Here is a 14,045-nt window from a genome sequence, read left to right as displayed (position 1 = left end):
AAAATAATGTTTGTCTTGCCTAGAGATTATTGGAATGAGTTTTGGCTATATTAAGAAGATGTATAACAGATATTGTACCAAGTAGTTGAATGTTGAGAATAAATGCATGATCTATCCAACGTGGGAACTATGTTTTTTTGTTATGAATGTTCGAGATTCGATGCAGTTATTGTCTGCACATGGTTTGGAGACTGGTGGAAAATATAGTTAGGTTATTGGTAGCAACTATTAGAGTATAATTTGTGAAATTACAGTAAAGTACTTAAGCTTCGCAATAATTAGATTTAACATTTTTGGCGCATCAGCGTGGGGCATAGAGTTTCGCATTTTATATATTGCGAAGTGATAGTGTAACTAGTGAAACCACGATGGATAAGTTAATTGCATTACGGAAACCCATTCGTACATTGTATACAAGGACTATCATTAGTGCAAAAGAAGAATTGAAGCAGAGTGATCCGAATGAAGAAAAAGTAAGAGTGTATATTACGAAGTTAAATAGGCTGAGTACAGAACTTGCTGATTACGATACAAAGATTCTAGAGCAGTTGGCAGAAGAAGTAGAAGCAATTGACGTAAGTGTATATGAAAGTGAATATAACAGCATAGAAGAATATAAGTCAATGTGGGACGAAGTGCAAGTGTTATATGAGCAGCTCATTAAGTCACAGTACGAGAAAAAAAGTGAACAAGGCAGCAGTAATAGTTCAACTGGTTGTGTTAATTCATGCAAAAAACTGAAACTACCCAAATTAGAGCTTAAGAAATTTGGAGGACAGATTAGCGAATGGCTAGGCTTCTGGGGACAGTTTAAGAGAATACACGAAGACAAGGACATTGACAAAGAGGACAAATTTCAATACCTACTGCAATCCGTTGTACAAGGTACCAGAGTCTGGGAAGTAGTTAACAGTTATCCTCCTACAGCACAAAATTACGACAAGGTCATTCAGAGTTTGCAAAACAGGTTCGGTCGTGAGGAATTGTTAATTGAATACTATGTCAGAGAATTGTTAGGGATTTTGATACAGAATGTTTCAAACCAATCCAACAAGCTATCGCTTCCTCGTTTGTACGATAAATTAGAATCACAGTTGAGAGCATTAGAATCGATTGATATGGATAGTGATAAGTTCGCAGCAGTACTGTTTCCCTTAGTTGAATCATGTCTTCCCGAAGAATTCTTACGAGTATGGTTAAGGTACTCAGGAACTGATACAAGGAGCACTGAAAATGAATCAGTTGTAACGTACAGTGATAAAATGAATCAGTTGTTGAAATTTTTGAAAAATGAAGTGGAAGGAGAGGAAAGAATCGTTCTAGCACAAACAGGCTTCAAGGTATCAAGTAGTAAAACAAGTTACGCAAAGAAGGAAATGAGAATTGAAAACAAAATCCCCACAGCTAGCAATTTGTTGTCAAGTCATAAATTGGATACAGAAGCAGGTAAGAAGTGCTTATTTTGTGAAGAATCACATCGTGAACAGAACTGTTCCAAGGCCCGTGACATGTCACTGGACGAGAAGAAGAAAGTTCTTTTGCACAATAAATGTTGTTTTTTGTGTTTTCAGCCGTATCATCAAACAAAGTCTTGTAAAGTGAAGGTCAACTGTTTTAAGTGTAAACGAAATCATTTTTCTGTGATGTGTCCAGTGAGTGAGGGAAGAAAAGGTAAAAGTACCGGTGATTGTAAAGAATCGAAAACGTGTACGCTTACAAACCAAAATCACTGTGATCAATATTTGTTACAAACTGTGAAATTAAAACTGAATGTGAACGGACAAATGCGTGAAGTAAGAGCTTTAATAGATAATGGCTCTCAGCGCTCTTACATTCTGAAACGGGTCGCAAGAGAATTGAATCTTAAAACCCAAAGAAAAGAAACCGTGAAACATATGTTGTTTGGCGGAGTTGAAACAAATAAGGAACAGCACAATTGTTATACGATCACTGTCTGCGACATGCAAGAAAAGTTTTCATGTGAGTTAGAAGTGTTGGAAAGATCTGTTATTTGTGTTCAAATACCAAGTTTGAAGCCAGGACCATGGGTTGCAGAAATGAAAAGAAACCAAATTTGGCTGTCAGATTTCGGAGGTCATGACACAGAAATAGAATTATTGATCGGTGCAGATGTGGCTGGTCAACTTATGACAAATAAAGTGCATAAGTTAAAATGTGGATTAGTTGCTGTTCGAACTTTGTTAGGCTGGGTTATGATGGGAAAGGTGCCGATAAACAAACAAGATAGCTGTCATGAAGTTTCAACATTAAATGTTATTTCACTATTGACACAGAATGCAAATATATCAGATTTGTGGAAGTTAGACACATTAGGAATTTTGGACCCAACAGAAACAAAATCCAGAAAAGAATCGGATGAAGCGGCTTTGAATCATTTTAAAGAAACTGTACAAGTTAATGAGGAGGGACGGTACGAAATCAGTCTTCCATGGAAAGTTTGTCACCCAGAACTACCTGACAACCGAATACAAGCAGAAAAAAGATGTGTTTTGGTTACAGAAAAATTAATTGTAAATGGAAAGTATGAAGAATATGAGTCCGTGTTCAATGAATGGTTGCGAGATGGAATAATCGAAGAAGTCCCACCAGATGAGGTTACAGATTCAGGATATTATCTCCCGCATAGAGCTGTTTTCAAAGAAAGATCAACGACAAAAATTAGACCAGTTTTCGACGCTTCGTGTAAAGTACGAAATTCACCTTCGTTGAATGATTGTTTAGAGAAAGGTCCCAACCTTGTGGAGTTGATTACTGACATTTTATTGAGATTTCGAGAGCATAAAATAGGGGTAATATCTGATATTAAAAAAGCATTTCTACAGATAGCTGTTAAAAAAGGGGATTGTGATTTTTTGAGATTTTTGTGGTGGAGGAATTTTGCTGAAAGAAACTTAAAAGTGTACCGGCATCGTAGAGTAGTTTTTGGTGTCAATTGTAGTCCATTTATGTTAAGTGCTGTTATACAGTTTCACTTAGAACATGTTTCTTCAGAGTACAAGGGTACAGCTAAAAAGTTGAAAGAATCATTTTATGTTGACAATTGTGTTACATCAGTGCGTAATGAAGAAGAACTCACCTCATTTATTGAACAAGCTAAGAAGTTATTAGCTGAAGCACAATTTGATTTACGTGGATGGGAATATAATAGTGTAGATGATAACAGTGAGAATCATGACAGTACCAATGTTCTAGGCATGTATTGGAACAAACAAAGGGATGTTATTATGTGTGATCTGAATAGTTTAAAAGGTATAGAAGAACCTGTGACCAGAAGGAAAATGTTGGCGGTAGCTCATAGCATATTTGATCCATTAGGATTCTTGTCACTTGTGACTTTAGTACCTAAACTTTTGTTACAAGACAGTTTCCGCAAGAAAGCAGGATGGGACGAGGAAGTATCTCCTGAAGTAAAACGAAAGTTTGATCGATGGGTAAAAGATTTATATCAGTTAAAACGAATAGCAATACCGAGATGTTTGTCGGTAGATGAATCAAGGAAGTCATGGTCTCTGCATATATTTTGTGATGCTTGTCAGTATGCATATGCTTGTGTTGTATACTTGAAAAGTGAACATAATGGTAAAGTCGTAGTCCAGTTGGTAGCCAGTAAGGCACGTGTTGCTCCTATGAAGGAAATAAGTATCCCTCGTCTTGAGTTCTTAGCATGTTGCATTGGTGCACGTCTTGCGAATAATATTATTAGTAGTTTGAAATTAAATATTCCCGTAAATTATTGGACTGATTCTACAACTGCGTTATATTGGATTCAAAAGAACGAACCATGGAGTGTGTTCGTGTTCAATAGAGTCAAGGAAATTCGTTCGTTGAGTGACATAGCGTGTTGGAGACACGTACCTGGTAATTCTAATCCTGCGGACCTTCCCAGCAGAGGTTGTAATGCCGCAACTTTTGTGAAATCCCGTTGGTGGGAGGGACCGGATTGGTTGAAGTTAAGAAAACCTGATTGGCCTACAGAAGAAAGTGCTTGCGACAAAGTTGAAATAAATAAGGAAAGAAAGAAGACAGTAGTTGCGATGACTGTACAGTGCGAAGATGTGTGGTATCTGAGACGTTTCTCCAAGTATCAAAAGGTGTTGCGTATGATAGCGTGGATGCGCAGATTTATTATAAATTGTCGGACTGTACCAGTTAACAGAAATGTCGGAGAGTTGACTGTACAGGAGCTCAACGCTGCAGAAAGGCGGTTAATATACCTCATGCAAAAGGAGAGTTTTAATGACGACAGTGAGAAATTGAAGACGTTGATGACTTTCAAGGACGAAGAAAACTTGATCCGAGTGAAAACGAAGATTGTTAGAAGAGATGATAAAGAGAACTTCAGGAGTCCATTTGTACTTCCGTCAGATCATGAGTTAGTTCACAGAATGGTTATGGAGGAACATGTTAGGATGAACCATGCAGGAACCCAAATTTTATTATGTAAGCTAAGAGAAAATTACTGGATATTGCGAGGAAGAAAAACTGTACGGAATGTAATTCGAAAATGTGTTACATGTAGGAAACAAGACGCGGGAAGAATGACTGCAGTTACAAGTCCCTTGCCTGATGATAGAGTGCGTGATGCCTTAGCATTTGAGATAACAGGAATTGATTTGACAGGACCGCTTATATTGAATGATGGAAATAAAGTTTGGATAGTGATATTTACTTGTGCGGTGTATAGAGCTGTGCATTTAGAATTAGTGTCTTCCTTGTCTTCCTGTGAATTCATGCTGGCAATGAGAAGATTTATTGCACGACGAGGTAGACCAAAGGTAGTGTACAGTGACAATGGAACGAATTTTGTTGGCACTGTTAATTTGTTTAAGTGTATTGATTGGAAAGAAATAGAACTGAGTTGCTCTGTATATAAAATTCAATGGAAATTTATTCCCCCAGGAGCTCCATGGTGGGGTGGATGGTGGGAGAGAATTATACGTACCTTGAAAAATCTGTTGCGAAGAACACTAGGAAGAGCTTCCTTGAATTTTGAGGAGTTGTCTACTGTTTTATGTGACTGCGAATCCGTAATTAACTGTCGTCCTTTGACGTATATATCTGAGGACACTGAGGAATTTGTTGCTTTAACACCCGCTATGTTCATACAGGATGTTCAAGAAGTTGGAGTGCCTGACCTGGACCGAGTGGAAGACACATTATTGATCAAGAGATACAAGAGGTTGAGTGCTATTAGACAACAATTACGAGACCGGTTCAGAAATGAGTACTTAAGTCTGTTGGTGCAAAAGCAATGGGATAAAGGACATGGTAGAGAAGTGCATCTGGGAGATGTTGTTTTGGTAGCAACGGAAGATAAGAAAAGAATTAACTGGCCACTAGGGAGAGTTATAGAATTGTGTCCTGGTGTAGATAGTCATGTTCGAGTGGTAAAGGTGAAAACATCAAGTGGAGTTTTAACTCGACCTATACAGAAATTATATCCTTTAGAGATAGTGTTTCCGACCGATCAAAGTAAACAGGTTTCGTCTAAGACTGTTGAGAAGATCAAAAACTCTGGAACAGGTGAAGAATCGATGGCAGAGCCAAGTGGTGATGAACGAAAAGTAGTCACTAGAAGTGGACGTGTTGTAAATGTTCCATTACGGTATTTGTTTTGATTGCTATTCGCAATCAAAAGGTGGGAGGATGTAGCGTTCTGAGAAGAACGAATGTAGAACAGTAAAAAAGAAGAAGAAGAAAGTTATTATAGTATAGTGGAAGTGGGACATTTTTGTTTCATGGAACTTCTGTTTTCTAGGAAAATAATGTTTGTCTTGCCTAGAGATTATTGGAATGAGTTTTGGCTATATTAAGAAGATGTATAACAGATATTGTACCAAGTAGTTGAATGTTGAGAATAAATGCATGATCTATCCAACGTGGGAACTATGTTTTTTTGTTATGAATGTTCGAGATTCGATGCAGTTATTGTCTGCACATGGTTTGGAGACTGGTGGAAAATATAGTTAGGTTATTGGTAGCAACTATTAGAGTATAATTTGTGAAATTACAGTAAAGTACTTAAGCTTCGCAATAATTAGATTTAACAGTGACAGTGTTTAACAGTCTCGTTATGTAAGTTCTCTTGATGTAATATACTAGTTTGCACTATCATGTTTCATAAGAAAAACCAAGAATCGTAAATAATGTGAATAAACTCCATGACAATTTCTTTTTAAACCTTTCGTAAGATAATAAAATTTAACAAACACAAGAGATAAGTTAAATAAAATCAAGTAGAATTACCTTTAAAATATAATACATCGCAGCGTTACTTAGTTTTGAACTCAAGACCTTAACAATATATATATATATATATATATATATATATATATATATATATATATATATATATATATATATTATATGATCAAAAAGTATCCGGACACCCCCAAAAACATACGTTGTTCATATTAGGTGCATTCTGCTGCCACCTACTGCCAGGTACTAATTATCAGCGACTTCAGTAGTCATTTGACATCGTGAGAAAGCAGAATGGGGCGCTCCGCGGAACTCACGGACTTCGAATGGTCAGGTGATTGGGTGTCACTTGTGTTAGAAGTCTGTACACGAGATTTCCACACTCCTAAACATCTCTAGGTCCACTGTGTCTGATGTGATAGTGAAGTGGAAACGTGAAGGGACATGTACGGCACAAAAGCGTACAGGTCGACCTCGTCTGTTGACTGTCAGAGACCGCCGACAGTTGTAGAGGGTCGTAAAGTGTAATAGGCAGATATCTATTCAGACCATCACATAGGAATTCCAAAGTGCATCAGGATCCACTTCAAGTACTCTGACAGTTAGGCGTGAGGTGAGAAAACTTGGATTTCATGGTCAAGCGGCTGCTCATAAGTCACTCATCACGCAGGTAAATGCCAAACGACGCCTCGCTTGATGTAACGAGCGTAAACATTGGACGATTAAACAGTGGAAAAACGTTGTGTGGAATGGCGAATCACGGTACAAAATGTGGCGATCCGATGGCAGTGTGTGAATATGGCGAACACCCGGTGAACGTCGTCTGTCAGCGTGTGTAGTACCAACAGTAAAATTCGGATTTGGAGGTGTTATACTGTGGTTGTGTTTTTCTTGGAGGGGGCTTGCACCCCTGTTGTTTTGCGTGGCACTCTCACAACGCAGGCCTACATTGATGTTTTAAGCACCTTCTTGCTTCCCACTGCTGAAGAGCAATTCGGGGATGGCGATTGCATCTTTCAACACGATCGCCATCTGTTCATACTGCGTGGCCTGTGGCGGAGTGGTTACACGACCATAACATCCCTGTAATGGACTGGTCTGCACAGAGCCCTGACTTGAATCCTATAGAACAACTTTGGGATGTTTCAGAACGCCGATTTCGTGCCAGGCCTCACCGACCTACATCAATACCTCTCCTCAGTTCAGCAGTCCGTGAAGAATGGGCTGCCATTCCCCAAGAAACCTTCCAGCACCTGACTGAAAGTATGTCTGCAGAGTGGAAGCTGTGGGTAAGGCTAAGGGTGGTCCAACACCATATTGAATTCCATCAGTACTGATGGAGGGCGCCACGAACGTGTAAGTCATTTTCAGCCAGGTATCCGGATACTTTTGATCATATATATATATAGGGTGGAACATTTTAATCTTTCCATGAAAATATCTCGATAACCGTTGAACATAAATGAACTGAACAAAAACTCAAATAGGAAATACCATGGGACAAATCGAATGGTGATGTCACGGTGCCACCCAGGGCCGGTTTTCAAGGGGTCCCGGGCCCAACTTTAAAATTTTAAATAGAAACATGGGGCGAGTGACACCTCGTTCGATAGATCTTTAAAATCTAAAAAGCGGTGTTGCAAAAGATTTTTCATATCGGTCATCGTATTCAAAATGGCCGCCAATATATGTTACCTGTATCAGATAAACGTCTAGTACCACTAATATGAAAACGGTTGAACATAAATGAACCAAACAAAAACTCAAATAGGAAAGCAATGGAGCAAATCGAATGATGTTGTCGCGATGCCCTAAGGATCGCCTTTCATGGGGGCCCAGGCCCAACTTAGAAATTTTAAACAAAATAATCGGTCAAGTGATACCTCGTTCGATATATCTTCATACACTAAACAGTGTTGTGCAAAAGATTGTCCATATGGGTCACCGTTTTCAAAATATCTACCAAGACATGGTGCCTGTACCACATATAATTTCCAGTACCACTAATATGAAAACGGTTGAAGATAATAACGGATGAACAGAATAAAACTCCTATGGGAAATCACAGAGGATATTTACCATTTCACTTCTCGAAAATCTTGCAACAAAAGAGAAGATGATTAGAGTAAAAGTGCCATAGTGCAAAGAAGGAAATCTAATTCCTTGAAAATCATCGTTCCAACGTCCTCCGTAAGTGGGTGAAGCGGGACGGGAAGGGACGGTGAAATTGCAAATGAGAACCTTAGTTTTTTCAAGTTGTATCTACACAACAAAATTATCTGAAATATGTTTTTATAAGAGATATATGTCTGTAATGGAAAAAGGTAGGTAAAATTCTTATTAAATGGTACATTCCATGTTGATTACAGACAATAATTTGTGCAAAAATGAATCAACTGAAATGCGAAACCAATTTGTCGAACAATGCAATTTTAGAACAATGTGTACAAACGTTGGTTTTCTCAAAAGCCGTCTGTACAATATTGGTTCATTACAGTACCAGTCACTTGTACACCCAAGTGTTTCAGGCAAACTATACCTATTGCAAGTAAAAGTGTGGTTCTCATATGAGATTTTACCGTTCATTCCCGCTTCACTCACTTACAGAGGGAGATCGGGAAGATTATTCTCGAGGTGTGTAATGATAAATACCCTCTGTGATTTCCTATAAGAGTTTTATTCTGTTCATTTATCTCCAATCGTTTTCATATTAGTGGTACAGGGTGTTTTATCTAATACAGGCACCATGTCTTGGCGGGCATTTTGAAAACGTGACCCATATGAACAATCTTTTGCCACAACGCTGCTTAGTGTATGAAGATCTATCGAACGAAGTATCACTTGACCCATATTTTTGTTTAAAATTTCTAAGTTGAGCCTGGCGTCCTATGAAAAGCGGCCCTGGGGGGCACCGCGACAATATCATTCGATTTGTCCAATTACTTTCTTATTTGAGTTTTTGTTTGGTTCATTTATGTTCAACCGTTTTCATATTAGTGGTACTGGGCGTTTATCTGATACAGGTAACATATATTGACGGTCATTTTGAATACGGTGACCGATATGTAAAATCTTTTGCCACATCGCTTTTTAGATTTTAAAGATCTATCGAACGAGGTGTCACTCGTCCTATGTTTCCATTTAAAATTTTAAAGTTGGGCCCGGGCCCCCTTGAAGAGCGGCTCTGGGGGTCACCGTGACACCACCACTCTATTTGCTTCATTGTATTTCCTATTTAAATTTTTGTTCAGTTCATTTATGTTCAACCGTTTTCGAGATATTTAAGTGGAAAGATTAAAATGGGCCACCCTGTATATAAAAAACTCCATTTATTTGATCTAAACAGGAGAGATTTTGGTTTATTGTGATCCTTAAGTTTTTGATCGTTGAGAATAGGATGATAGTACTAGACAATTTATATATTTGAAAACTGAGGTACTAGAACCCTTCTATGTCAAGTGTGCGCTCGGAAAATATGTGAAACATACTTTGGTCCCACTCCCGCGAGGCTCTTATGGAGGAAATCTTCCCTTTGCTTTTAGAAAGAAGTGAATAACCTCGGCTGTGTTGCCAATTCGTCATTCAGTCGTTTGGTCTTGACAAATAGACTACTTAGAATGACTAACAAGACGCTGAACAGCAAAGCCCCTAAAGTAATTCAATGTAGCAACTCTGTCCGCATTCAACCATTGAAGGATATCGGCTACAACAACTTGTGTCCCTCCTTTTTCTAGGAAGGTACTGGAAAACACACATCGACATCACCTTCAGCAGGGGCACACTTGAAACAGAAAGTCTTTAACAAAAGAAATAATTCTTGGGAGCCAATAAGGACGCACTGATATTTTGTTGCATTCATTCTGTGGCCATAGAAGAGTCGCTGATTTTTTTTTCTTAATTCGCTATTTATTTTCTTAATTGCATTCATGATATTGTGCTGGGGAAAAGAGGTGTATAGACTAGAGAGCTGCATGGGCCGGGATTGGGCGGGACGACATTGATTTCTCTTCAGGTTGGGCCGGGCTGGGACCGATTAATTGCAATTCTTTAATAATTATTGACTTTCGTTAAACGATAATTAGAATAACGGCAAACGTTGAAGAAGTGTGCCCGTGAAAAAAATTACAAAATAAAACTTTTAAAATTTATCGGGCCCGGACAGGGCTTGGGCCAAGAATTTTAAAAAACTTATCGGGCCGGGCCGAGCTCGGGCCGAAAATCTTCAAAACTTTTCGGGTCCGGGCTGAGCCGGGCCTAGGTACATTCGGGCCGGATTGGGCTCGGGCCGAAAAATTCGGCCCGTGCAGGTCTCTAGTACAGACGTAAATCGACCGCGTAAATATGTTATTTACAACATGACAGAATTTTAGGGAGATATTTAATGTATAGGGGAAAGAGAATGGGATCTTGTAGGCTACTCTGCAGTACTCCACTACTACAGCATAAATTCCTAAATTTATTGCAACAAATAGTAAACTAAACTTAGTGCACATAGTCTCAACACGGAACTGACTAATTTTCTTAATATGGGCCTACTTTAAAATCACTTTAATTAACGTTATGATACTTTGATTTCAGATACTTCTTTCTTTTCTTTTAGAAACATAATACACTAATAATGGTTGAATTTATTGCAGTAAGGTACATACTGAGTATGCAATTTGAACACTGAATAAATTAATCTGATTAATAGGCCAAATTTTAACGTGCAAGATTGCTGAAATTTTAAATTACTGTAAAAAACATAAGATGCTAGTAAAATTTGCTTAAAACTTAGAGGATGAATTGCATGGTCGTCCGCAGCGTGGGGCAAAGGGGGCAATTGTTTACTCTGGATTTTGGAAAGGACTAGTCTTCTCCGAAATGCATGCCAAAATGTATGAGATTTGTTTACTGACTCACTACAATATTTAATATATTTATTTTGCTTACTGACTCACTATAATATTTAATATATTTACTTTGCTTACTGACTCATTGCAATATTAATATATTTACTTTGCTTACTGACTCATTACAATATTTAATATATTTACTTTGCTTACTGACTCACTACAATATTTAATATATTTACTTTGCTTACTGACTCATTACAATATTTAATATATTTACTTTGCTTACTGACTCACTACAATATTTAATATATTTACTTTGCTTACTGACTCACTAGAATATTTAATACATTTACTTTGCTTACTGACTCATTACAATATTTAATATATTTACTTTGCTTACTGACTCACCACAATATTTAATATATTTACTTTGCTTACTGACTCATTACAATATTTAATATATTTACTTTGCTTACTGACTCATTACAATATTTAATATATTTACTTTGCTTACGGACTCATTACAATATTTAATATATTTACTTTGCTTACTGACTCACTACAATATTTAATATATTTACTTTGCTTACTGACTCACTACAATATTTAATATATTTACTTTGATTACTGACTCATTACAATATTTAATATATTTACTTTGCTTACTGACTCATTACAATATTTAATATATTTACTTTGCTTACTGACTCACTACAATATTTAATATATTTACTATAGTTAATAAAGAGTTATGCAAAGTGCGTCAATAATAATTGCTTGACATGAAATCTTATGCGCATCAGGGTGTGACTATTCGTGAGTTTGTTCGAGTGTCGGTCTTTTGCCCCCTTTGCAAGAAATCCTGCTGGCGTTACTGAAGAAGTGGATTGTTAACTAACATGCTAGTTCGACGTTTTCAAGGATGCATGTATAAAACTAATACACTAAAAAAAAAAAAAAAACGCGAAGTCCAGATTTAAGGAGAAAACGAGAATAATATGTAATTATTTTTTCAATAAAACAATAAATGTGACTGTAACAATCGAAAACCATGTTTTATGAGGGTGGTCTTATAATGTTGAGCGCTACAGTACTTATGTTATGAGTCAATGGTACTGCTACATCTATGAAAGTTACTTCTTGGTACATGGCGTGGGAGACCCGGGTTCGATTCCCAGCGGGAGCTCATGTGGTTCGGATTCCACGCTAGTCGGTAGATCCACGTCTCATATAGCCTCCCTGCTGAACGGAACGTAAAACTCAAAATCAATCAATCAATCTGTTGGAAACACCATTGACAAGACAAGACGGTGATGTCAATCTTAATACTGGATGAAACATCCTTCACCGCTCTCAGTTACTGATATATGCCACTACAGGAAATAAGGGTGTTGCACCCAATATTACAATTGACATCATCGTCTTGTCATGGTGTTACAATAGAAAGCATTTTATCCTCGTTTTCTCCTTATATCTGGACTTCATGTTTTATTTTCTTTCAGCATAATAATATGTGAATAGTTAAATTATTACATACTACAGATTCTAAATTTTCTCATTACTTTCTCATCTGTTTTCCTTCTTAGCTTTAAAAATAAGTTCTAAAATAAGCACCAAAAGATTGCAGTACAACAAACGTATTGATTACGTCATACGTTCTTGGTTGATAACGCTTCTCAATGTCTTGGAGTCAATTTGTCGTAATCGATCTTGAAATCAAAATACTGTAGTTGAGAACCGATCAAGCCTGGAGCATGTTATATGGAATCATTAATGATATGTCTGTTCTGTACATTTAATTATCTTGGATCTCCTTTTGGAGATGTGCTACAAAACAGGTGTCTATGTGAGTGCTGCAGTGAATCGTATTAAGTGCGTTAGACGTTCTGACCTAGTTCATCTGTTTGTCAGTCAAAAAAAAAAAAAAAAAAAAAAAAAGCAATATCTATATGTTAGTCTTCTAATACTAGTAAAATTTAACCATAACCTAGTACCTCAAAAAATTGTAACACTATTTCTGTGAGTCCCGAAACGTGGAGTAAGATACATAAAATTAGCAATGGACCAGGAATAATTCAATTATAGAAGTAATATTCAAGATTTCCCCTGTAATTCCAGATATTCATTAGTAATTTATCCTTTAATAACAAATAACAAAATCAAATGCCAAAGCAAGTGATACAACAAACGTACTGTATATGCAGGCACGTAGCCAAGGGGAGTCCGGGGGGTACGGATCCCCCCCCCCTTCGAGACCAGAAATGAAAAAAAATTAAGGAAGGATGAAACAAAATGAAATGAGAAAAAGAAGGATCAGGGTTAAAAATAAAAAGCCACAAGTAGCTGTTGGTTACTCTTTCTTATGAGGAGATTTGTATTACTTGCAATACATGGTGGCAAGGTGAGCAAGATATCCTGGAAGAAACAGGGAATTTGAAATTTGTAGAAAAGTTACGGAATTCTCAGAATTTCTGCTACTAGTCAGGGAGATTTCAAGCTTCCGAAAGCATAGTGCCGTTGTGTAACAGCGTGAACATTTTTTTTAATCATAATTTTTCGTCATCGCATCCTTGCAGTATCAAACATGTTATTTCAGAAAGAGTTTTCTATTGCTCCTTTAACTTGTCATTTGGAACAGACAGTAGTTGACGGAAAAATAAAAACAAAAATTTATGTGGAAAGAAAGTTCTGTTAACATTTGATTCAACAGAAAAAGGGACGCAGATATTGTAAAATATTTTACAAGATATTATTGAGTATGTACTTTCCATAATAGTGAATATGTACTTTATATAATAGTTGAGGTCATAATGAAAGGAAAATTTTTATATTTGAATGAACAGAGGAAGGACGTAAATATTGTAAAATCTTTTTCAATACTTTATTTTTTTATTATTTTACTCGAGATTTCTTCATAGTTTGTTATTAAAATACTTACCAACATATCCTCATTTTATTATCCTAACAAACCAATATATGTTGATAGTA

General features: G+C 37.0%; 1 protein-coding gene across 1 annotated transcript; it reads left to right on the top strand.

Moving 5' to 3' along the window:
• Window positions 1-368: 368 nt before the first annotated feature.
• LOC145683608 (uncharacterized) lies at window positions 369-5,639 on the top strand. Its single transcript, XM_081754947.1, has one exon. It carries the CDS (start codon window positions 369-371, stop codon window positions 5,637-5,639), a length of 5,271 nt encoding a protein of 1,756 aa, XP_081611073.1.
• Window positions 5,640-14,045: the final 8,406 nt, after the last annotated feature.

The sequence above is a fragment of the Thermobia domestica genome, chromosome 4 (genome assembly GCF_964235325.1).
Source record: "Thermobia domestica chromosome 4, izTheDome1.hap1.1, whole genome shotgun sequence".
Taxonomy (NCBI): Eukaryota; Metazoa; Arthropoda; class Insecta; order Zygentoma; family Lepismatidae; genus Thermobia; species Thermobia domestica.
This window is presented reverse-complemented; position numbering and strand designations above follow the sequence as displayed.